This window comes from Gekko japonicus, unplaced genomic scaffold, assembly GCF_001447785.1.
Source record: "Gekko japonicus isolate JY-2015 unplaced genomic scaffold, Gekko_japonicus_V1.1 scaffold1862, whole genome shotgun sequence".
Lineage (NCBI taxonomy): Eukaryota > Metazoa > Chordata > Lepidosauria > Squamata > Gekkonidae > Gekko > Gekko japonicus.
In genome coordinates this window covers 32,352-58,913 of record NW_015159769.1, presented here as the reverse complement: position 1 = coordinate 58,913, position 26,562 = coordinate 32,352, and the positions used below count along the sequence as shown (strand labels likewise).

General features: G+C 47.8%; 1 protein-coding gene and 1 non-coding gene across 2 annotated transcripts in view; both read right to left on the bottom strand.

Annotated features, from left to right (window-relative positions):
* Positions 1–26,562, bottom strand: part of KIF26A (kinesin family member 26A) — a gene marked incomplete at its 5' end in the record, with an annotated part of 111,863 nt that overhangs the window by 62,289 nt on the left and 23,012 nt on the right. The window contains one exon of the mRNA XM_015406555.1: positions 816–999. Within this exon, the coding sequence (XP_015262041.1) occupies positions 816–999 (184 nt within the window). The remainder of the gene's footprint in view (positions 1–815; positions 1,000–26,562) is intronic.
* TRNASTOP-UCA lies at positions 10,453–10,524 on the bottom strand. The gene has a single exon. It is a non-coding gene; the product is annotated as a tRNA-Sec (tRNA).

Here is a 26,562-nt window from a genome sequence, read left to right as displayed (position 1 = left end):
TAGCTGTTCCTGTTGGCAGCAGAGGAGAGGACTCGCAAGAATGGGTTTAAATTAAGGGTGGGAAGGTACCGGCTGGATCTTAGGAAAAACGTTTTGACAGTAAGAGTTGTGCAACAGTGGAATCAGCTGCCCGGGGAGGGGATGAGCTCCCCCTCTCTGGCAGTCTTAAGAACATAAGAGAACATAAGAGATGCCAATGTTGGATCAGGCCAAGGGCCCATCCAGTCCAACACTCTGTATCACACAGGGGCCAGAAATACCAGGTGCCATCAGGAGGTCCACCAGTGGGGCCAGGACATTAGAAGCCCTCCCACTGTTGACCCCCCCCAAGCACCAAGATGACAGAGCATCACTTGCCCCAGACTGAGAGTCCCTATCTATACCTTGTGGCTAATAGCCACTGATGGACCTCTTGTGGCTAATAGTCACTGATGGACCTCTGAGCCACTGATGGACCTCTGCTCCATATGCTTATCTAATTCCCTTTTGAAGTCTTTAAGCAGAGGCTGGACAAACACCTGTCAGGGACGTTCTAGACTGATCCTGCATTGAGCAGGGGGGTTGGACTAGATGGCCTGTAGGGTCCCTTCCAACTCCGTGATTCTATGAATCCTCCATGGTCAAAATCTATGCTTGTTCTCAATAGGCTACACATGTGTCATAACATGCTAATGGCTCAACTGCCCTGGATCCCATCAGTAAGGGTCAGAAGCACTGCTAACTACCATCAACTACAGACACCCCGTGTGAGAAGTTGGGGGCGTTTTGCACAAACTTTCCCAGAGGGACAGAGAGAGACAGACAGACTTACATACCTTTCCAATCCCCGGGTTGTCCTTGACTTTCGACACAGCTCTCAAAAGGCATGGCGGTGCTGGAGGGGGGCACATCTGCAGGACACCACTAAAATTGGTGGCGTAGATGGAGAAGTCGTGGGGGTGCAGCAGAGGCGGGTGATGCTTCTTCCTCTTCGAGGACAGGTTAAGTTTCTGGGCAGCTCTGAATCACACAACAGTGGAGGGAGAGGGAGAGAAAAGAGGGAGACAGTGTCATGATGCGTTTGGAGCCATTTAGGCCAGCGAGCCAGATGTTCAGCACATCACTGCCTGTTTAACAAATCAAGTCATTTCGTTTGCTAATCAGATTTCGTAAGAACTCGCCGCCAGGGGACTAATAGAAAGAAACGGAAGCCAAACTATGGCTGGTGAGATATTCGCTTAATTTTTTATCTCCTCAGCAGAGTTTCGGTCGTTTCCTAACTTTTCGCTAAAGGTGGGGGTGGGGTGGGGGGTTAAAACGTTTTGCCAACCACTCAAAAGGAAAATCGAGCGCTGCCAAAGCCTCGTGTCATCAAATGCGGAAATCGTCCCCTTGTCGTTTGGCAGGCTGGGACAGGCTTTGCTGCCGCGGATGACATTTACGTGGAAAGGATATTTCGTTCTGTAAAACGTTCAAGAGAGACAGAGAAACTGCTGCCAGCTGTGTAGCTTGTGAGCTTCACAAGAAGGGACCAGTGTTCCCTCTAAGGTGAGTCAGTGTGAGTTAGCTCACAGGTTTTTTTTTAAAACAGATAATTTTTATTCATTTTTATAAACAGCAAAGATATACAAGGTAAGCATGAGCATAGGCAGCTCTCAATGGCTTCATACATTTCATACAATTTGTCGGTATTATACAGTTTGAAAATTACCATAGATGCAGAGTTTTTATTGCATCAGGTACTGTTTCTTTGGTAGACAGATGTACTAGTATGGGGTACCATATACATACAATGTCATTTTTTTAGTCTCCAGCTCACACACCCGGGTGTGCCGCAAGACGGGGTGAGCTCCTGTCTCTAGTTCCAGCTCCTGCCAACCTAGCAGTTCGAAAGCAAGAAATTGCAAGCAGATAAATAGGTACCACTTCGGTGGGAAGGTAACAGCATTCCGTGCGCCTTGGTGTTTAGTCATGCCGGCCACATGACCACGGAAACGTCTTCGGACAGCGCTGGCTCTTCGGCTTTGAAACGGAGATGAGCACCGCAACCCTAGAGTCGGACTCGACTGGCTTTCGAGCAAGGGAACCTTTACCTTTACCTTTACAGGAAGGATGGCTCCAGAGCAAACTCATTTATGCAGTAGCCAAATCGCTCGCTCACAACTTTAATGCCAGTAGCTCACAAAACAGAATTTTTGCTCACAAGACTCCACAGCTTAGAGGGAACATTGGAAGGGACTGGGTTTGAAAAGGAAGACAGCAACAAGAAAGTCTCCTGAGACAGACCATTTGGCCTGCAACCCTGGATCCAGGCTGCTAAAGGTCCATTACAGGCTGTGCGGTTTAAGCAGTCTGAGCCTGTGCAGGATTGCAGAATTAGCCCTTTTTTCTGCAGAGAAAAGAACATTCCACCAAAGGGAGGCTTCTTGATGCATCAAACGGCCATCAACGCAACTTCTGAAACATTACATTTTAATGCAGAAAACATGCACACACAAAAAGTCTTCATCTGGCACCAGAAAATTATCACAGCTGGTGCCCAGATGTAAGAACTGGGTTTGGTGGCACAACAGCAAAGGCCTCTGTGGTCACCCATGGCTCCTATGAAGGCGGAGGCACAGAAAGACAGACCGCTGATGAAGAACAAACTGATCAGGCAAGTTCTTATGACAGAAACCAGCAGATACCCTGGCCCTAGACAGTATATGATTGTTACATTTCCTCCTTCATGAGGCTCATCAGACACAATCAGTCTGTCATTAGAAACCATGACATTCAAAAGCCAGTGGGGGAACATTTTAACCTTCCAGGACATTCACTTGCTGACCTAAGAGTAGCAGGAATTTCAAAGAGAGATTAGAGTGACTGCTGAATTGCAACTGATAATGAAGCTCAAGACAATGCATCCTGGACTGAATCCAGATCTAGGTTTCCTGTCTCATTACCAATGCTGACTTTTCCATGCCTACTACCCTTCTGTATATCGTACATAATCCAATCACGCCTGCTATTGTCATTTACCTGCTATAGTCATTCAGCATCTGAAATCACTCTGAAAGATATAAGGACAGATGGACTCACATTCTAGTTGTATCTGAAGAAGTGAGCAGTGACTTAGGAAAGCTCATACCCAGCTACAAATTTTGTTAGCGTTTAAGGTGCTACTGGACTCTTGCTCTTTTCTAGTGCTACAGACACAATCTTTGTTAGCCATCTGTGAACTAGTGAAGATGACTCCTACTAAAATCACACACAGAGAGACACAATCCTTATACTGACTTAAGACCAGTGTGCCCTCGAAGCTGAGTTAGTGTGAGCTACCTCACAATTCTTTAGCCTCCAGCTCACACATTTTTGTCTTAGCTCAGGAAGGATGAATCCAGAGCTAACTAATTCATGCAGAAGCCCAATCGCTCACTCACAACTTTAATGCCAGTAGCTCAAAAAGTAGAATCTTTGCTCACAGGACTCCACAGCTTAGAGGGAGCATTGTTTAAGACCGGTGTTCCCTCTAAACTGAGTTAGTGTAAGGTAGCTCACAGTTTTTTTAGCCTCCGGCTCACACATTTTTGTTTTAGCTCAAGAAAGATGGCTCCAGAGCAAACTGATTTCTGCAGTTGCCAAATCGCTCACTCTCAACTTTAATGCCAGTAGCTCACAAAGTAGAATTTTTGCTCACAGGACTCCACAGCTTAGAGGGAGCATTGCTTAAGACACTGTCCTATTTAGCTCAATATTGTGTACTTTGATGGCAACAGTACTCCAGCATCTCAGAAAGAGAAAGGTCCTTCAAACATCTGCTACCTGGGCTCCTTCAAGTGGAGATGGCAAAGATAGAACCAAGAACGCACTGTAACTCTAGGGGCCATGGCTCAGTGATACAGCATCAGCTTGGCAAGCATAAGGTGAGGTGGTTGAAGCAGAGTCGGCTGAGACTGAATCCGTCGAAGACAGAGGTCCTCTGGCAGGGTGGAGGAGATTCAGGTTTGGGGTGCCAACTTCCAGCCTTCAACCATGCGCCTTTAATGCCGGTAAAGGTGGTCAAGAGTTTGGGTGTGACCCTTGATGCCTCCTTATCAATGGAGGCCTAGGTCACAAACGTTGCCAGGCTAGCGTTCTTCCATCTGCGCCAGGCGAGGCAACTGGCCCCCTACCTGCCTCGCCTTGACCTATCCACTGTAATCCACACAACAGTCACCTCTAGGCTTGATTACTGTAACTCGCTCTATGCAGGGCTGCCCTTGAGGCTCATCCGGAAGTTACAACTTGTCCAGAATGCAGTGGTGTGGGTCCTTACGGGGACACTATCAACTGCACACATACCACCTGTGTTCTGCCAGATGCACTGGCTCCAAGTTGAGCACTGGGGTCAGGTTCAAGGTTTTGATCTTGTTCTTTAAGGCCTTAAACAGCCAGGGACCAATGTACCTACGGGACCACCTCTCCTGGTATGTCCCCTGGAGAGCATTACGCTCAGGAGATCAACACTTACTGGAAGTCTCTGGCCCAAAGAGCACCTGGCTGTCCTCAACCAGATCCAGGGCCTTTTTGGACCTGGCTCCAACTTGGTGGCCCTCTCTGCCTACGAACATCAGGACCCTGCAGGACTTATTACAATTCTGCAAGGCCTGCAAGGCAGCGATGTGCCGCCAAGCCTACGGTTGAGGACAGCAACTGTTTTTAATGGTTTTAACATCAATCCAGCTCTTTTATCACTTTCTACCCTCTCCCCCAGGCCAATAATTTGGGGGCTAGAAATCTCGTATCAGTGGCGCCATATGAATATATTTATTTATTTATTTAATTCAATTTATACCCCGCCCTCCCCACATATGCGGGCTCAGGGCGGCTTACAAGAGGCTTACGCCAATATAAAACATATAAAACCATATAAAATCAATTTGATATAATCTCTCCTTATATATAATTGAATAGTGGGTGCCAAAGTTCTAATTCTAAAATGCACTCCCTTAGTGTATGGCTGATGGCACTGCTCCTCAGCATATATTGCCACCAATCAGAAGGCAAAGCCCGGGTCCCGCCCACACCACAACTGCTGCGACAACCTGGTCTTTTGCATATGGAAGCTGATTGGACTTCACTCCATTCCACACCTCAAACTCCCCCCCCCCCGCAAGGCAGTTGGAATGTCAGTTGCATATGGAACCTGCTGTATTCTGGTGGTGTGCAGGTCCCAGGTTCATGTTTTAAAAGCAGACTGACACTGTTTGCCCAAAGCCAGAGCACTCTCCCAGAGCCTCTTTCTAGATCCCGTTGTATTTATTTCCACAACGGGCCTTATTTCTAGTAACATTATAATAACATTATACTAAACAAAGTGCTCTGGTGTTCTCCTATGATATTCCGCAGATGGTATACAATTTCTCTACTACTCAGGGTTGTCTACTACTCAGGGCTATCTGTTCTGGCAGACGTTGATGTTCCCTTCTTCCAGGGCCAGGGACGATGGAACAATGATGATGGTAATGATGGTAGTGGCGGCTCCTACTCGTACGCCTGGCGGAAGACCTCCGTCTTGCATAAGGTGAGGCTATGGTTGCTAATTTTAGATTGTTTTGATGTATTTTGTATGACTTGGTTGTACACCGCTTTGAGCCTGCTCGCGGGGAAGGTGGTATAGAAATGTGAAGAGGAGGAGGAGGAGGAGGTCGTCCCAGGTTCACTTCCTGACATCTCCAGGTGAAAGGACCAGGTGGTGTGAAAGAGCTCTGCCTGACACCCCGGAGAGCTGCAACCATCTGAGTAGACAATACTGACCCTGATGGACCAAGGGTCTGATTCGATATAAGGCAGCTTCATGTGCTCATGTGGAACCACGGCATAGAAGGCGTGTGTTCCGCCACTGAGCCACAGCCCTTCCAGCAGTGTATGCAGCAAATAAATGCTGCCTTCACTCCCTGGAGAACTTGTAGAATTCATTCTCTTTAGGTATTCACCTCTCTTTAGCACAAGGATGAGTTAGCACCAAAAAAAAAAAAGTCTCGCTGAAATGCAGCGTGAACCGAGGGCCAACCCAAATAGCATCCTTTTTACCGCACCATTTTATTTACATAACATTTACATGGACATGATTGACAGCTGGCATGAGACAGGGCTCCAGTTTGCACATTCTATAAGCTGAATTTTTCGCCCTCATTCCTGGGATTGCTCTCTATGGCCAACAAGACGGTCTTGAAAATATCCCCTGCTTTATGGACAACATTTCCCATATTTTTGATTAATAGGGAATATTATGCATATGTTTGTTCCCGCTATGCGCTCTAACATGGAAATAACACGGGGGGGAAACAGCTCTAGAGAATTTCAAAGCCCTATGAAGGGATACACGAAATCCTGATAGATTAATGATTGCTTCAATACAGTCTGCAGACGGAGTCCCCTTGGGAGAAATATATAAAAGAGGAAAGGATGCCAGGATTGAATTTACACATCCAATGTTTATTCAGACACCCAGACCGAGTGTTAATAGCCAAATGCATTTACAATACACAAGGGGATCGAGGAATGAAAGATGTAGGTCAAGTGTACAATAAAGGTATGAGATCGGCCATAAAACAGAACCCGATGGCTTAGTAGGCAGGCTAGGAATATTTTAGATAAAATTTAAAAAATTTAAAAACCCACAAGGACACGACGCATAGTGCAGGGATTACTTAAACTCAACAAAAATTAATGGAGTTTAAGTCTAGCTTACTTCATGTTGGGACTGTGACCCGAGTTTCAAAACGATAGTTGAAGGGGACTACTAAAAATTACTGAAAGATCTGAGAGTTGTGTAGCCGATTTTAAACCAACAACAACAACAACTTTCCAGTCATATTGTATATGTCAGGTTTTGATCTGACATTCTGATGGTCATTTCTGAATCCTCACGCTTCCAAGAAAAATTGTGAATTTGGGCTGCTCGTGAGAGGGAGGGCAAAAAAGGGATGAGCCGGTGCTCGGCTCTCGTGGCCCTTTCTTATAGGCTCAGGGTAATACCGGATTCCGCTTTGAGGAATTTCCCTCCATGCCAGGTTGGCCCAGAGATCTTGGAGGGTTTTTTGCCTTCCCCCCCCCTGTCGTGCGAGTCTTCGGACCCCTCCACCACCTTGCTGGAATCCGTGTCCACCGCCTTCTCAGCCGCCTTGTCCTCTGACTCCTAGCTGGGCTAGCTTGGGTCTCAGTCTGATGAACGGGAAAGATGGTTATCCCACTGTCCTTCTCCTCATTCCTCCAGGGTCTGCGGCCGCCTCCCTCTCTCTGGCCTGCGGCTCTCAGTAAACTCCAGGGCAGTCCTCCTTGTCCTGTCTAGCCCTTCCCCTTATATTCCTGTTTGCTCCCGGCCCCTCCTCCCCGGATCTCCCTGTGACCCTTCCCTGGTTGCTCCGCCCATTCATTTAACCAGAGACGCCAAGCCTCCCCGCTAGGAAGTGTTTCTACTTCTGGTTGACTAGCTCTCTTCCTGACACCTCTGGGGATGGGCGTGCTGTGTCGGGGCCCTGGTGTGGCTGGCTCCCCACTGAGGAAGAATCCTCAGCAGCATGCAGCCCACTACCAGGACCCACCGCCTCCCTTAGGTGCTGTCTCTCCAGCTGCGCCCATCCCTTGGCTCTCTGTCGCCGGTGCTTCATCCCTCTCAGGGCTCCATATGAGTGTGGGGGGTTGCTGCTGTGGGTCTCTCTGCTGTGGCCCATGGGGAGACTGGGCGGCAGGGGGGGCTCGGATGTCCCGGCATCGGGATGGGGGGGGGGGGAAGCTGTGAATTTCCTGCATTGTACAGGGGCTTGACTAGATTACCCTTGAGGTCCCTTCCAGCTCTATATTTCTAAATCTTTATCTGCATGATATTCTGGCAGCATTGTAAGCCTGTAGCATCGAATCATCATAATGTTCATGACGCAAACTAACAGAAAATGACTGTGCTGCCCAATATTCCCTCTATGCTGTGGAGTCTTGTGAGCAAAAATTCTACTTTATGAGCTACTGGCATTAAAGTTGTGAGCGAGCGATTTGGCTGCTGCATCAGTTAGTGTGCTCTGGAGCCATCCTTCCTGAGCCGAGACAAAAATGTGTGAGCAGGAGGCTAAAGAACTGTGAGCTAGCTCACACTTACTCAGCTTAGAGGGAACGCTGGTGCTGCCTTAAAATGACAACACCCATGACGCATAGGCTTTGTTTGTGCAGGGAAGGGGAGTCTGGATCAGTGTGAAAAGAATTAACCCTCCATTTTCAATGATGGGGTCTGAATCCACATCACCTTTCCCTCCGCAAGTGCTTTCGCAGCTAAAATACATGCTGATATGGGATTCTTTCACAGGAAGTTGCAGCCGTACCAGAAGGTTCACCCATCAGCAAGTCAGAATTGTTGGTGAAAAGAGAAAGGATATGCTCAGGATGTAGTCGAGATATGGAGAACAACAAGTCAGGCATAAGTAAGAAGGCTTCCTTGTCTCTACATACAGCCATCACTTAACGTCTGTCTTTTCCTTTGTTTCTCCTGTTTTGCTCTCCAATGTCTTATCTAAAGACTGGATGCCTTAACTATACACCCAAAAATACAAATTTTGAGGAGGACAGCAAGCGGGGGTTCAAAAGCAATATGTGGCATACAGGTATACTCAGTGGAAAGTGGGACTTCATGTACCTCTGGGTGGGAAACTCAGGTTTAACTGCTGTGCAATGTGTGAATCCGCTCTGAATCTCTTGGGGATGGTCGATCACCCGCCGGGTTGGGTCACCATCTGTCTGCGAGGTGCAATCAGCAGCCCGGAGCATAAACTGTCCTTTTACCTTCAAACATTTTCACAGCAAAAAGCCAACTGTGCAAGCACAATCTCACACGGCTTTCCCACAGCTTCCACCACCCAGACCCCACCCCTCCTCTTCATCTGCCGCTCACCATATATTTAAAACACACAAAAAAAGCCATGACTACAGAATGTCTTACAGATGTGAGGCGTCTCCCCCCCCCCAGAGTCCGTTATGGCTGCCTTGGTGGTGGAAAGTGCTGTTAAGTACTTACAGCTGACTTATGGCACCCCCTGAAGGGTTTTCAAGGAAAGAGGTTTAACAGGGGTGATTTGCCATTGCCTGCATCTGTGTAGCAACCCTCAAGTTCCTTGGTGGTCTCCCCTCCAAAGACTAGCCAGGGCTGACCCTGGTGAGCTTCGGAGATGGGACAAAAGCATGCTCACCTGGGCCATTCAGGCCAGGGCATGGTTGCTTTGCTGCATGCTAATTCATGATAAAAGTTGGCTAACTCTTTGGATCTGAATTGTCTCAAGAAGAAGAGAAACCAGATTTATACCCCACCCTTCACTCTGAGTGGCTTACAGTCTCCTTCCCTTCCTCTCCCCACAACAAACACCCTGTGAGGCAGGTGGGGGCTGAGAGAGCTGTGAGAGAACGGCTCTTGAGAGAACAACTCTGAGAGAACTTGTGACTGACCCAAGGTCACCCAGTTGGCTCCATGTGGAGGAGTAAAGAAACAAACCCGGTTCTCCAGATTAGAGTCCGCTGCTCTTAACCACGACACCAACCTGGCTAAAGACATCTGTGATGGGAGATAACTAATGCTAAACAGCAACACACCAATTGCAGTTCTAATTTTTCTGAAGATGTCCTTAATGTAAGTTTTCATACTGTAGTCTCAGATGCAGCCTTTGAGGAAACAGTAAAGCCGTTGTCCACAAAAGCCTTTGGATAAGCACCATCTGTTGCCTCACAAGGGCCTGCAGTCCCTTCTGGAGAGGGCGTGTACCCCTTGGCATCAGTGACGTTAAGCAGCGGATTCAAGAAACCAAAGGAATGACTCCCGACTGGACTAAAATGGAGAACTTGGATAAAGGACGTGCGAGGATCAAAACGCAAGGATTACCCGTCGGATCGTTGATGACCACGAGAGAGCCAAAATCGGAACTATTTATACATCAAACGGAAGACAGCTGAGCCCTCCGCTTTCCCTTTGAGCCGCTGAGCACTCCAGCCAATACTCAAGGAGGCAAAACCACAGTCTGTACCACCCGCAACTCAGCAAAAGGAACCTCACACAGCAAAAGGAACAGCTGTTTTCCTGGTGGCATGCCTTCAGGGAATTAATCGCAACCCAAACTGGCACGGCACTCGGCCCGAAATACCACGAGACAGCAAGAAATCCCTGCCTGCCAAGAGAATTCCAGAGTATTTCTACCCTAAAAGCATCTGGTGTTCCAGTGTGAACTTTGAGCAAAACTCTGAGGTGATCCAAATGATGGGCTCAATTTGTGTGAAAGCAAGATGATCAGTCGCGGAAAAGTGCTGGACTGCTTTTGTGTCAAAGTTTGTACAATCCCCTACTGCACACATGAAGCTGCCTTGCAGTGTATCAGACCCTCGGTCCATCGAAGTCAGTATTGTCTACTCAGACTGGCAGCAGTTCCCCAAGGTCTCAGGCAGAGGTCTTTCACATCACCTCTTACCTGATCCATTAACTGGAGATGCCAGGGATTGAACCTGGGACCTCCTGCATTGAAAGCAGATGCTCTGCCACTGAGCCACAGCCCCTCCCATATTTCCACGTATGCTCACTTAACTGGGGAAATCCTGTGACAAGCAGAGGATTACTAGTACTCTAAGCATGTGAGGGGAGGAGGAGGAGGAGATTGGATTTATACCCCACCCTTCACTACCCGAAGGAGTCTCAGAGTAGCTTACAATCTCCTTTCCCTTCCCCTCCCCACAACAGACACCCTGTGAGGTAGGTGGTGCTGAGAGAGCTCTTTCGAGGATTGCTCTTGAGAGAACAGCTCTGAGAGATCCTGTGACTGACCCAAGGTCACACCAGCAGCTGCATGTGAAGGAGTGGGGAATCAAACCCGGTTCTCCCAGATTTGAGTCTGCGTGCCTAACCATTACACCAAACTGGCTCTCCTGGAAACAGTTAAATGAAACTTTTTGTTTCCCTTAAGGTGCCCTGGATGTTCTGCCTGAGCTGGCCCATTCAAATTTGCTTTGACAGGTCACTTAAAGTGGAATCCAGAAACTATTCTAGGAGGAAGGAGCATCTTTGAAAACTCCCCACAAACTGTTTTGAAAAGCTGTGGATTTCTCAGAGCACACACTTGGGAAGTTCCATAATGAACAGCTGCGTTACAATGACATCACTTTTCCCAGGTGCCATTGGCATCTGTACCAATTGCTTTCCGTTACCTGGATGTATTCTTGGTGCTGGGGGTGGGGCAAACAGTGGGAGGGCTTCTAGCATCCTGGCCCCACTGGTGGACCTCCTGATGGCACTGGTATTTCTGGCCACTGTGTGATACAGAGTGTTGGACTGGATGGGCCATTGGCCTGATCTTGCATTGGCTTCTCTTATGTTCTTATGATGGCCCCGGCTAGCCCAATGTCGTCAGATCTCAGAAGCTAAGCAGAGTCAACCCTGGTTAGTACTTGGATGGGAGACCACAAAGGAAGTCCAGGGTTACTACACAGAAGCAGGCAATGGCAAACCTTTTGACTCTTGCAGAAAGAGACATGATGGGTGTCACGGATCTTCACGCCAGGCCTTCCGGTCTTCCGCCGTCCTCTGAAGTTGGCTCAACTTCATGTTCATTGCATCTATGACACTGTCCAACCATCTCATCCTTTGCCGTCCCCGTCTTCTTTGACCTTCAATCTTTCCCAGCATCACGGTCTTCTCCAGTGAGTGCTCCCTTCTCATTTGGTGGCCAAAGTATTTGAGCTTCAGTTTCATTATCTGGCCTTCCAGAGAACAATCAGGCGACTCAACAACAACAACCATGTGCACTGTGATTCAGACTGGGACAGTGAAGATGGGTATTTGACCTTCAATCTCTCCTGGTTTCACTAATTAAAACTTACAGGAGTCACTGTAAGTCAGCTGCGACTTGACAGCACTTTGAACCAACATCAATTGCTTCCACAAAGAGGCTGAGAAGATGGCTTGCCAAAGGCTACAGGTTCATGAGAGAGGCAAGATTTGAATGGGAACGTCCCAAATCACATCTCCTAGCTGCTACAATACAATGCATGTGTATCACAGACATATGGTGGGCTTTACATATATTTGGTCTCATATTCAACCCATAGCATCATCTCCAGATATTATTCATAACGTTGGGGAATGCTTCACCCTAAGGGCGAGGACCGTCGAAAACCATGGACCACCAAGAAGACAAATAAGTGGATTCTAGATCAAATCAAGCCTGAATTCTCCGTAGAAGATAAAATGACTAAGCTGAGGCTACTGTACTTTGGTCACATCATGAGAAGACTCACTAGGAAAGATAGTAATGCTAGGAAAAGCTGAAGGCAGCAGGAAAAGAGGAAGAGCCAACAGGAGATGGACAGACTCAATAAAGGAAGTCACACCCTTCAGTTTGCAAGGCTGTTAACAATATGATATAGAACCAAAGAATCACAGAGTTGTAAGGGACTATAGAGACCATCTAGTCCAACCCCTTTCTCAATGCAAGATCAGCCTAGAGTATCCCTGACAAGTGTTCGTCCAGCCGCTGCTTAAAGACTACAGAAAGATATTTTGGAGGTCATTTATTTATAGGGTTGCCATAAGTTGAAAGCACATAACACAAACAAAGGCACAAACAGACATGATGAGGGTCACGGCCTTCATCAGTCTGTACCATGTGCGCTGTGATTCAGGCTGTGGTCACACGGCAAGTGTACCGCGGTTTGTTCCCACTGTAGATTTGATCGGGGATATTTTTAAGTGGGGTCAGATGATCACACATCCCTTGCCCAACCACTTGCTTTGCACAACAATGCTCCAGGCACAATTTAAATATATATCTATATATATCTTTGCGCATGCACATATGCGTGTGCACAGATGCGCACATATGTGCCTGTGTACATATGCACATGCGCGTGCATGCGCACAATGGTGAAAGTCGCCAAAAAAAAACCTACCGGAAGGACGTTCAGATGACCTGATCGCAATCATTGCAAGAGATGGCTGTCCAGATAGGCAAAATCACAGATTCAAAGCACGAGTACCTGGAAAGTACTTGATTTTTCCCAGTGTCGGAAAACTCGCTAGGGAACCGGAAGGATCGTGCAAGTGAGCCCACTTCAGTGCAGGAGACGGATGTGGGTGTCTGATCAGCAATTTTAAATGTGAGAGGGAACAGCGGTGAAACCCAATCAAAATGACCACGTGCCCACAGCCTCAGATTGGGACGGTGAAGACGGGTATTTGACCTTCAATCTCTCTTGGTTTCACTAATTAAAATCAGGCTCCCTGCACTAACAACAGTACTTTAAAGGAAAAAAGAAGAGTGCTTTAATAACCTGTCCTTTTTTCCCCTTTAGCCTTCTAATGACAAAAGGGAAGCTCCAAACAGCCCCGTTGCCAGAGCGACGTGTAGCGTCACATCCTGGCGACGGCAGTGCAACACGTATCGCTGTCCCCCACGGCAGGGCTCCTGTGAAGACATGCAGATCCCCCGCCGCGGCTTGGCAGCCCTATCTGGGGGCAAAGTGAGGCTTTTTGCTCCAGAGCAAAAGGAAGCATGGTATTGCAATCAGATGTTTCCCCGGAAGCTCCATGCACATGCCCGCAGCCACGATCACACGTTGATGGTGAAGCGTGCAAAGAAGGGCAAGGCAGTTCAGCAGTATGTGTTTGTGCGCATGCGCAGTTCCACGTTTACGTACATACCACCGGATGGTTCTGCAATCCGACGTCCGCCCGTGCCCCCTGTTTTCCAGAAAATAGTGCACTGCCCCTGGTATCTTTTAACTCCGCTTCTTCAGCCGGGCGATACGGGTTGCCGACGGGTGCAGGACACTTGCCAGATGTTCCCGTGTGATCGCGCCGGTAAAATCCACCCGACATTCGTTCCTATCGCACAGCTAATTCTGCGTGTGACCGGACCCTTTGATTAGCAAAACCAAACTACGGTTGAAGTTAACCCCCTCTGCCCTTCCGGTGTGTACCCAGATCTGAACTGCATTTCCATACATGCAGTTTAGCTCTCATGGACAGACAGAGATCCATGATCTTTTCATGTGTGTCCGATCGTCTCAAGAGTGGACCACAAATATGAGTCACCAGAAAACTATCTTGCAAACTGTGTCCTAAGGTACATATACAAGACACTGCTTCTCCCCTTTTTCTCCTCCCAGTACGTGACTCCCCATGTTTATCTAGTGCGTTATAAAGAATTCCAGCAAAAAAAAGGTAAAGAACCACCTAAAGCCAGAGATTCCATCTGCTTGTGCTTCTTTCCCTTTCCAATTAAAGCTCCTGAAATGCCGCTGTATATTATTTTCCCCTCTGACTGCGAGATCTACTGTCTGCATTTTGCTTAACTCTTTTCATCTTTAATAGAAGTTGTCTTTTAAGATGCTCCAGAGACTTCTTTGCTCATAGCTAGGTGTCACAGCAGAAAATAAAAACTAATATACAGCACATGGAGGAGCACTCAAATATCAAGTGACTAGGGACGGGTCTCTAACCTGCGCTTTCCGCCACACAATTTACAGATTGCTAGCTTGGCGGCGGCTCCGCGGAGAACCAGCAAGGCACGGCAGAGGCCCGGGAAGGCCAATTAGCTAATGCCCTGCACCTGGAGAACACATGATAGAACAAACCCCGGCTCTGTAAAGAAATCCCATAATGAAAAATGGTCTAGAGCCCTTGGGTGGGAGCTAGCGGGGGCTGCCAACCTCCAGGTGGGGCCTGGAGACCACTCAGAATTACAACTGATCTCCAGGTTGCAGAGATCAGGTTACCTGGAGCAAATGGTTGCTTTAGTGGGTGGACTCTGCTGAGGTCTCTCCCCTTCCCAAACCCCCACCCTCCCCAGGCTCCACCCCCAAACCTCCAGGACTCCCCGAGCCAGAGTTGGTAACCCCAGTGGGTGCTCTAAAAGAAGGCTCAGAGATAACTGCAATTGGGGGATTAAGCAGAACAGTTGCAACATCTCTAGTTTCATGTCGCCAATTTTTATTTCTGATTCTCGGCAAGCATTGAAGCACGCAACATGTTTTGAACCTGCTCTTAGAGTCACAGAGTCATAGAGTTGGAAGGTATCTCCAGGATCATCTCGTCCAACCCCCTGAACAATGCAGGAAACTCACAAATACCTCCCCCCCCACACCCCCAGTGACCCCTGTTCCACGCCCAGAAGATGACAAAAAACCCTCCAGGATCTCTAGCCAAATTGGCCTGGAGAAAAACTGCTTCCTGACCCCAAAGTGGCAATCAGCATTTCCCTGGGCCTGTAAGGAAGGGCCACAAGAACTAAGCACTGAGGCAACCCTTCCTGCCCTCCCTCTCCTGATCTGCCTAAGGACACAGAATCGGCATTGCTGTCAGATGGTCATCCAGCCTCTGTTTGCAAACCTCCAAAGAAGGAGAGCCCACCGCCTCCCGAGGAAGCCTGTTCCACTGAGGAACCCTAATGCTGGGTTCTGACAGTCATGTTTAGCCGAAAACTCTTCTGATTTAATTTCAACCCCTTGGTTCTGGTCTGACCCTCTTCTTCCACGGAGCCTAAAAGCAGTGTACGTAAGTTCTCCACACCTCCATTTTATCCTCACAACAACCCTGCAAAGTAGGTTAAAGCTGGGACACAGCAACTGGACAATGATGACCCAGTGAGTTTCGTGGGTGAGGACTGGACTACTCCATGCACCTTCCACAGGTCTACGTGATCTAGATGTGTGTTGCAACTTCTGTGCTGGAAGCTTAATTCCCTGGCCTGAACTGAATCAAGGTATTAAGGCTACTGGCCTTTACTGTTTTCCAAACCTTTCTTTCCAGACTGGGAGGACAACATTTACCCTGCTGGAAAACCTAAATGTATGCCATTGGTACATGTAAAGCAAATAGCACCAGCCCCTGGTCAATGCTCCCTCTAAGCTGTGGAGTCTTGTGAGCAAAAATTCAACTTTGTGAGCTACTGGCATTAAAGTTGTGAGCGAGCGATTTGGCTACTGCATAAATTAGTTTGCTCTGGAGCCATCCTTCCTGAGCTAAGGCAAAAATGTGTGAGCCAGAGGCTAAAAAACTGTGAGCTAGCTCACACTAACTCAGCTTAGAGGGAACACTGCCCCAGGTCATTTCAATTCAGTAAATAGTATGGGGAGAGGCTTCTGTCCCCAAGGTCTCTTCGAATTCTGTGACTCTGTCCCCAGCGTGGTGCTTGTGAGTGCCCTGGTGCCTGCTAACACCTTTCCTGGTGCCTGCCAAATGTTTTTAGGAAGCGGGGCCAGATGGGGGCTTTTGCACAGCAAGGCTTCTGACTGGCCACTGGAGATTTGATTGGCAGTGCAGATTTTTCAGAATGTTGCTTTGGCAGCAGCTGCCACCCTAGCAGAAAGATCTTCACTGTGAGACTGAATCAGACCCACAGCTACAGTGGGGCTTCTGGAGGCTCTGCCCCCTTAAAGGCATAGCCACACAAGAATTTCTCCTGTAAATGCTTCTTCCAATCATTTTTAAAGATTTTTTAAAAGGTGTGCGCTCCGTTAAGCAGAGAGGGGTGCTGTAGTGGACTAATTCCCGCATTGAGCAAGGGGGTTGGAGCAGGTGACCTCTAGGATCCCTTCTAACTGTATGTCAAGAAACTGGTCTCCTTTAAGAGAGTTTTCCTGCCTAAGTGTTAGCTTTCTTGACTAGAGAAGTCATCACCCCCACCTGCCGGCTTGTTATCAGAATGGTTGCGTAGGGTAGAAGAAGTGATTAACTTGCAGCAGCTGAGAACTGTCATTTAAAGTAGTTGACTGCTAGCAATTTAGAGATCTCTCCTGGCAACAGCTTTCTATGGGCGAAATGGCTTTTCTTTCTGCCCTGAGAACTTCAGCCCCACCAGGGGGGGGAAATCTGTCCCACAAGCCACAAAATCCTGGCTATGGCCTGGACCGAAGGCAAGCTGCAGCAGCCATTTTGTGGCTGGCTCCACCTCTGGCAGTCGCTATTTTGAGGCTGCGCTCACCACGCTGTATCAGAATTCCAAAGGTTCCCACAGGCTCAAAAAGGTTGGGAACCCCCACTATAATCCTTTCCTGTCTCCCTTTCCCTGAGCCAGGGTTAGAACCCGGGAAGCATGTCTACAAAATAAGAACATAAGAGAAGCCAATGCTGGATCAGGCCAATGGCCCATCCAGTCCAACACTCTGTCACACAGTGGCCAAAAAATACCAGGTGCCATCAGGAGGTCCAGCAGTGGGGCCAGGACACTAGGAGCCCTCCCACTATTGACCCCCCCCCCAAGCACCAAGAATACAGAGCATCCCTTGCCCCAGACTGAGAGTTCCTATCTATACCTTGTGGCTAATAGGCACTGATGGACCTCTGCTCCATATGTTTATCCAATTCCCTCTTGAAGCCGCCCATGCTTGTAGCCGCCGTCACCTCCTGTGGCAGTGAATTCCATGTGTTAATCACATGAAATTAAATGACCTACCTTCCCCCAGATCCGCACAGTAAATCTGTGCCTGTATTGTTGTTTTTTACGTGGGATGAGTAACAGTACTGGTGAGTGTTTGTTCCCACGCACGACAAACTACTGGAGACACAGCTCATGTAGTTTGATCTCTGAGCAAGCACAACTGTCAACACCCAGTCTAAAAGTGCATGTCAGATCCTGGCCTGAGTTCAGAACATTTAATGGGATATTGAAAATGCAGTCATCGCAACACGGCCAACGATATTTACACACCCCATCGAACAAACAAGGGGGGAGAAAGCAGGCAGCAAACAGCTCAGGCCAAGCATGCTTCATTTAGACACACGTATATTTTTTAAAAAATAGAAGTTGTTGCTCAATTGAATATATAAACGGACTGATAAGAGAACAGAACTCCAGCCGTTTTTCATTCCACCAAGTAACTATGCTTTTCAGACAGAAGGAGCAAGGAGCATGGCATGCACAAAAACTTAAGACGTCCCCATGAAACTGACGAGCAGCAGATTCACAATTCACTGGTGGAACTCCCCGCTGCAGGAAGCCGGAATAGCCACTAGCTGAGAAGTCTTTAAAAGGAGTTTAACAGTGCAATCCTAAATATAGTTACACTCTTCTGGGACTACTAACTTCAGTGGACTTTGAAGGGCGCAACGCCGCTTAGGATGTCACTCTAAACAAATCCATAGAGTCCTGCATCTCTAAATGCAAGTTCTGAAGGAACAACAATAGAGTCTTTGGAGTCTCTACCCTGCAGGCTTTCTAAGGTTTCCTCGCGGTGCCCCTGCCCTGATTCTCCCAGCAGTCATCCCTCCTCCTCTGAGCCACTGGGACTTTTTTTTTTAAAAAAAAAAACCTTTTAAATCAGAAATCTCATATTATTAGATCCTTATACCATTATACCCATATATTTTATATTATTATTAGATCCTTATGCCATTATAACCATTATAACCAGAGCCAGTTTGGTGTAGTGGTTAGGTGCGTGGACTCTACTCTGGGAGAACAGGTTTGATTCCCCACTCCTCCACTTGCACCTGCTGGATAACCTTGGGCAAGCCATAGTTCTGGCACAGCTGTTCTTGAAAAAGAGCAGTTTCTGTCAGAGCTCTCTCAGCCCCACCTACCTCACAGGGTGTCTGTTGTGGGGAGGGGAGGGGAAAGGAGTTTGTAAGCCACTCTGAGACTCCCTTGGGTAGTGAAGGGCGGGGTATAAATCCAATCTCTTCTCTTCTTCATATGCATAACAAGTTCTATGAATTCCCAGATTTCATTTTTATAAGTGTCCCCTTCCTCCCTTTGCAGAGATATGCCTTTCCTGCGATATCTCCAAAACAGAAAGGGCTAGAGGCTTTTTTTTTTAAAAAATGAAACCTGGAATTCATAGCACCTGTTACACTTGTCCTTATAACAGTATATCGATAAGTATAAAATTGCTAATCAAAACAAAAAAGCTCCACTGCCACAGGGGACAGTGTCAGAGAAAATGGCTGCCATGTGGGTGGGAAAGTTTTGATTTTCCTGCATTACTGAGCTTTGAAAAAGACTGGAGAAAAGCTGTGGAAATCCCTGGGACATGCACAAATGCTCCACAGTGTGGTGAGGAAGCAGGAAAATAGCCCACTTCCCAACAGCATGGAACCCGGGGTAGATAACCCTTGTGGAAATGGACAGTGTGGTGTAGTGGTTAAGCATGTCGGCAATGTTGATTTATTAGATTTCTACTCTGCCCGCCTGGCTGAGGCCGGCTCAGGGCGGCTTACATAAAAACAACCTAAAATTTTACAATACACATAAAATAGATTAACAACAGCAATTAAACAATTAAGCAATTCTAAAACTATTTAAGCATAAATATAATAAAGTGCTAGTGTTCCCTCTAAGCTGAGTTAGTGTGAGCTAGCTCACAGTTTTTTAGCCTCCGGCTCACACATTTTTGTCTTAGCTCAGGAAGGAATGGCTCAAGAACAGACTAATTTATGCAGTAGCCAAATCACTCGCTCACAACTTTAATGCCAGTCGCTCACAAAGTAGATTTTTTTTGCTCACAAGACTCCGCCACTTAGAGGGAGCACTAGACCCTGGGTTCAAATCCCCACTTGTGCCATGGAAGCTTGCTGGGTGACCTTGGGCCAGTCACACTCTCTCAGCTTAACCTACCTCACAGGGTTGTTGTGGGGATAAAATGGAGGACAGGAGAATGAAGTAAGCTGCTTTGGATCCCCAATGGGGGTAAGGTGAGGTACAAATAAATCAAATAATAAATATTTCAGAAACATGTGGAACAGGATTTGGAACAAACCAATAAGAGCCAGGATACGAGGCTTCACTGTGGCCCTCCTCCCTAGCCGTTCTTGTTTTCTCCCACAGGGGGGGGGGAGTCTCTTCTGCCATTGGAAATCCATGGGTGAGGAGGGAGGAAGAAAGGTGGACTCTGAAAAGGCCAAGCTGCTGTCTGGTTCAGATCACTTTGCACTTCTTTTTTTCGAATTAAAAAAACAGCAGTGAAAATAGCAACAGTTGGCATTGCTAACCCTTCACCAAATGAAGTCACTCCGCAAACACTGCACTTGACATTTTAGCCTCCCGATGCCGCATTCAAGAGCACAGAAGAAAGCCCCTTCCAAAGAAAGTTTATTGGCGGGGTGGTTCAATTGCTTTTCACACAAAGTCACCGCCCTTGAATCAGGGCTTCCGAAAGGCCTACTTGGCGTGACAGAAAGGCCTACTTGGCGTGACAGACAGCCGAAATGTCATTTTGGTTGGCATCTCGTCTTCCGAGAACGCCCCATCTCACATTGTATTTCAAAGGCGAGGGACTCGTGCCCCCCCCCGCACTGTGAGGGGGGCACATGCAAAATATTTTGTTTGTGTAATACATTTATCTGGCTCCCAGCCAGACCCTGAGAACTTCAAAACTCCAGCAAAGGTTTGGCAGTTCACAGGCCTGGCGAGGAGCCAGATGTGCCTATTACCCACTCCGACAAGACATTCTGCGTGCCTTTTTGACAGACATATCCATTATTCCCACATAGTTAAACGGTAGCAGGGAAAGAATCCTTCAGTCCTTCCAGATGCAAGGAAGAAAAACAGGATCTTAAGAGAAAAGACATCTGCAGAGTAATAACTATATTATGACAACACGGCTGAAGCATCAGTTTCACCTTTATTTTGGAAAGCGGCGGCATTAAAAATAGCATGGGGTGGAAACTGGGCAGACAGCTGTCTTCTGACGGGCAGGTGAGGATCTTCTAGTGTATCTGCATTTTAGCTCTTTCAGCATATTCCCGTGAGCGACGTTTTCGTAAGAACATTAATGCAATCAGCGAGAGAACCTGCTCTTTGCATCTTAAGAACGAAAAGAACTATAAGAGCCACCTCCGTTTATTGGTCCTTCGAGGGCAGTACTGAGGGGAGGGGCTGTGGCCCCGTGGAGGAACCTCTGCTTGACATGCAGAAGAGGCCCCAGGTTCGATTGCTGGAATCGCTAGTGAAAAAGATCAGGTAGTCGGTGATGTGAAAGACTTCTGCCTGGATCAGCGTGCTATCTGAATTTAATATTCTTAAGACTTGTTGTCTAACATTTATGAAACTGAGAGCTTTGGCACTACTATAATATCTCCTGAAGAAGATCCATTTTTTTGAAACGTTGTTATGTAATCCGGAGACGACGTTGATTATGTACCTTGGTTCAAGGATTTTCTATTGAGTTGTGTGTCATGTTGTAGTGCTTTTAGATTTCAATACATGAACAGCATTCTTTATAAGTCTTATGACTGTTTGATTGTGGGTCAGACTAACACGACTGTTGGCTTTATACTTGTTTAACTGATTGGGTCGTGTGTGTCCATATTTTTTTTAAAGACTTCTGCTTGACAGGCCCATAGCTACAGTAGGGCTTCTCGGGGCCCGCCCACCCCGACTTACTGCCAAGATCCCATGTCTTCCCATCCAGCCCAGGCCCCCCTGAAAAATCCGCGCCACACCATCGCCCTCACCAAGCCTGCCTACTGGAGTCCCGCCCCTGCCCTCACCCCACGACCTCGCCGGCCAACCCTGCCAGCCACCCCTACGACGTCGGACAGGACACTGCCTGATGGGGCACGGGAAAGAAGCAGTGGCGGCGGGGTGGTGAATCCAGCCCCCCTCCTGGTTTTCATCCATATTGTGAATCGTGGCAATGGCCACCACAGTGGCGGAACAACTCCCTCCCTGCCTGCCTCATGCCCCCCCTTTTAAAATCCCCCCCCAACTTTAAAAATCCTGGCTACGCCCCTGCTGCTTGAGACCCTGGAGAGCCGCTGCCAGTCTGAGTAGACAGTATTGACCTCAAGGGACTGATGGTCTGGTTTAGTATAAGGCCACTTCATGTGTTCAGTGTTATGTTGCTCTCCTTTATTAAAAAAAAGCGTAGCTTCTGACTGAGCGATCCCCATGTCTTCAGGCTATTTCGGTCCCGCAATGAAGTGAGAAAGTTATAGCTGGCATTTAAACCGATCCAAGGCTACGTCCCACGGGAAAAAGCAATAAAAGGAAAATATATGTTCCCACTGGAAATATTAAAAACATGGCAAGGCGTGTACGATTCCCCAATAACGTTAAGACCTCTCACGGAAGGCAGAAGAGAGGGATGAAAACAAAACGTATTAATCGTGTTAGCTGAAGATAAGTGCTGATGTACACAGGTTGTTTCCAAAAGACAGCTATAGCGTGGTTCGTAACTAACTAGGACTGGGCACTCCTAGGTTTAAATCCCTACCTGATCACAAAATTCACTAGGATACTCATACTCTCTCTCTCTCTGAAGATAGATCCAGGCGGTCAGCCATGTTGGTCTGAACCAGTAGAACAAATTTAGAGTCCAGTTGCACTTTTAAGACCAACAAAGACCAACCTTGATTGGTCTTAAAGGTGCCACTGGACTCTAAATCTGTTCTGTCTCTCTCTGCCTAACATACTTCATAGCCTTTTGTCAGGATAAAATTAGCCTGGGTAGCACAGGCTAGCCGGATCTCATCAAATCTCAGAAGCTCAGATGGGCTGGCCCTGGCTAATACCTGGATAGGAAACCTCCACGAAATACTGGTCGCTCTTACTGACGACCTCCGAAGGCATCTGGATCAAGGCGGTGTGGCGGCGCTGTTGTTGTTAGATCTGTCGGCCGTGTTCGATATGGTCGACCACCAGCTGCTGACCCACCGCCTTGCCGACGTGGGGATTCAAGGGCTCGCCCTTCAATGGCTTGCCTCTTTTCTCCGAGGTCGGGGACAAAGGGTGGTGATAGGGGAACAGCAGTCCCGGAGACACCCTCTTGAGTGTGGGTGCCTCAAGGGGCAGTTCTTTCCCCGATGTTGTTTAACATCTACATGCGCCCCCTTGCCCAGATTGCCCGGAGGTGCGGGCTTGGGTGTCATCAATATGCAGATGACACCCAGCTCTATCTGACGTTGGGCGGCCGGTTGGGCTCTAGTCCAGAGGATCTACATTGGGCGTTGCAGGCCGCGGCTGGATGGCTCCGATTGAGCCGGCTGAAGCGAAACCCCGCGAAGACGGAGGTCCTGGGCCTGAGTCGGGGTGGCCTGTGGTTGTGGCTCCCGCTCCCAGCCTTCAATGGGGGGCCATTGGTGCCAACACCAGAGGTTAGGAGTGCTCCTGGACTCCTCGTTAACGATGGAGGCCCAGGTGGCAGCCACTGCTAAATCAGCTTTTTTCCATCTTCGGCTGGCTCAGCAGTTGGTTCCCTTCCTCGACCGCAGTGACTTGGCCACAGTGATCCATGTGACAGTCACCTCGAGGCTAGACTACTGTAACGCTCTCTACATGGGGCTGCCTTTGTCACAAATCCAGAAGCTGCAGCTGGTGCAGAATGCTGCGGCCAGACTGCTGATGGGTCTTCCTAGCCGGGACCACATTCAGCCGGTGCTGAAAGCACTGCACTGGCTGCCAATAGCATACCGGATTCGCTTCAAAGTGCTGGTTCTTACCTTCAAAGCCCTATATGGCCGGGGTCCAACATACCTACGGGACCGCCTTTCCCCATATGTTCCCCCACGGGCACTACGGTCAGGGACACAGCAACTCCTGGGAAGGGAGATCGGCAGTGTCGCGTCGAGCTGAGAGCATTGAGTAGATGTACCATCTTGTAACGTCATCTTTGTGGAAGATCAGATTGGCTTTAATGGGCACTGACAGGATCAGATTGGAACAGCTAGAGCACTTATTTTGATGTATATGTAGTAAGGATTTTATACAGTTTTAATTTGTTTTATGAGTAGGCGTATGCCTGATTGTGAGCCACCCTGAGCCCGCGCCGCGGGGAGGGAGGGCTATAAATTGAATTTATAAATAAATAAATATAAATAAATAAATACCAGGATCGTGACGCGGAGGCAGGCAATGGCAAACTATCTCTGTATGTCTCTTGCCTTGAAAACCCTACGGGGTCACCACAAGTCAGTTGTGACTTGACAGGGGGGGAAACAACCCACAAACACTTGGAACACTGGACTAAAAAAAGGCGTTTAGTAAAAAGCTGTGCATGAACTGGACCATTAAGATTACATCTGTACACAGAATTTACCCAAGGCATATTCGTGGACTGGAAAGGCATGTATGTTCAACTCCTGCTACTTAAAAAATAATAATAGCGGGTATGTTACATCACGTGCATGGGGCCTTTTGTCCCACAGGACATATGATATTTCTGGCTGGCAACGGTGTGAACCTGCCCCAACTGACAGCCAGCCAAGTTTCGAACACTGTAAACATTAGAAAAAATGTTGTTTTTCTCTGCTCTTTGGTGAACCATGGGTGTGAACAAGTCATACACCAACAGGTACCCTTCCTCTTTATCCAGCTTTATTTGAAGAGTCTTCAATCACAACGGCTGGCATTTTCTGGACCAAGAGCCAAATGGCTGACTCAAGGGGATGCTTAAGTTATTCCCAGATTTATAGGCTTTAATGGGCACTGACAGGAACAAACGATGCATCACAAATCACTGATGTGTTTCCGTGTTCTGTTTTTGCATACTAGGTGGTCTGGAAGATTTCTTTGCATTTGCTCTCGCAACAATAACTCTGCATTCCAAACAATCTGGAACACAGTGATAAACTACCCCAAAAAAATTAGTTGCAAGAACCTATCACTGTGCCTGTAAGTACACAATGGATGGATTTCAGCGGGATTTAAAGAGAACCTTCAACTGGGTTACGCCGAACCTTGTCATTTATTTCTGATAGAAACATTATTGAAACTAAAGCTGAAGTACAGCTTAGGAGTCCGTTTTCTACAATAAAGGTAAAGGTAAAGGTTTCCCTTGCTCGAAAGCTAGTCAGATCTGACTCGAGGGGGTGGTGCTCATCTCCATTTCCAAGCCGAAGAGCCAACGCTGTCTGAAGACGTTTCCGTGGTCACGTGACCAGCATGACTAAACGCCGAGGCGCACAGAACACTTTTACCTTCCCACCGAAGCAATACCTATTTATCTACTTGCAATTTCTTCCTTTCAAACTGCTAGGTTGGCAGGAGCTGGGGCCAGAGACAGGAGCTCACGCCGTCATGCGGCACTCGGGTCTCGAACTGCCAAGCGACAGGCCTTCCAGTCTGCAGCGTCAGCGTCTTAACCTCTGAGCCACCGCTAGCATTTTCTACAATAGGCAAAACTAAATTCTGTCCTTGCAGTTAGTCGTATTGTGAAGATTTGCACAGCTAAGATTTAAGTCCAGTCACACCTCAAAGACCAAGAAGATTTCTAGGATATAAGGTTTCAAGAATTAAAGCTCTCTTTTCAGATCTGCACCTGATGAAGGGAGTTTTGATTCTCGAAAGCTTATACTCTGGAAATTTTGTTGGTCTTTTAAGATGCCACTGGACTCGAACCTTGCTCCTCTACTACAAACTAACACAGCCAGCCACATGAGCAAATAAGAGAAGCCAATGTTGGATCAGGCCAATGGCCCATCCAGTCCAACACTCAGTCACACAGTGGCCAAAAATACTAGATGTCATCAGGAGGTCCACCAGGGGGGCCAGAAAACTAGAAGACCTCCCACTGTTGCCCCCCATCCCCGCAAACACCAAGAATACAGAGCATACCTTGTCCCAGACTGAGAGTTCTCAGCTATACCTTGTGGCTAACAGCCACTGATGGACCTCTGCTCCATAGGTTTATCCAATGCCCTCTTGAAGCTGTCCATGCTTGTAGCTGCCACCACCTCCTGTGGCAGTGCATCCCATGTGTTAATCACTCTCTAGGTGAAGAAGTCCTTCCTTTCCTCCGTTCTAACCCAACTGCTCAAAAATTTCATTGAGTGCCCATGAGGTCCACTATCTGATGGTGCTTGCAAGCACATCAGTGCCCCCACACAGAGACACAACATCACCCTTGGTCACCCAGGAAATCAGCAGGAACAACTTCTGTGAATGGAACTGAGGCTAGAAGGAAAGGGGGAGGGTGAAAAAAGATATTCTATGCGCTCGCTGAACTGCTTTATGCACATCTAAGTAACTATTTGGAATTGAGTCATAAAGCCTGAATTACTGTGCACATGATGCACCAAATACAATGAGCGATAACAAACCAGGAGATGCAAAGTGAGCGAAATCCCATACGGTGCTTATTCGGGACAAGAGCTGAAGACAGCACGGGAACCATGCTCCTTCTCAAATCTTTTTTGTTGTTATTGTAATGCGGGACGCCCACAAAGGATGTTGTTACAGCATCATCTGTAATACACAGATTAACATCTCTGCAGCAAACAGTGCCCAAGGGCATGCAAACAAAGTCGGAGTGGCTGAAAACTCAGCCCAGGTGGCGGGTTCTGCAAAGGTATACTATACGGAAAACCCCCTACCCCACCCCAAAAAATGCTTTTATCATCCAGGAATGCAGAAGTCGAAATTGTTCAAGATGAGGAGTGGGCGGATTTTCATCACTTGGGCTGTCAAGCCCCGTCAGCCCCAGAGAGGCATTACAATAGTTAAATATATAATCGTCCCAAAGAGCTGGGATGTCACCAATAAAAAAGGAGACGAAACAGGTGCACGCTGTCAAATTACCACCCGCCTGGAAAGTCACGATTATCGCTTTAAGTACGGAATGCCGCAATCCCCAGTGGAGCAAAGCCCGTGAGCACAACAGCTGCTG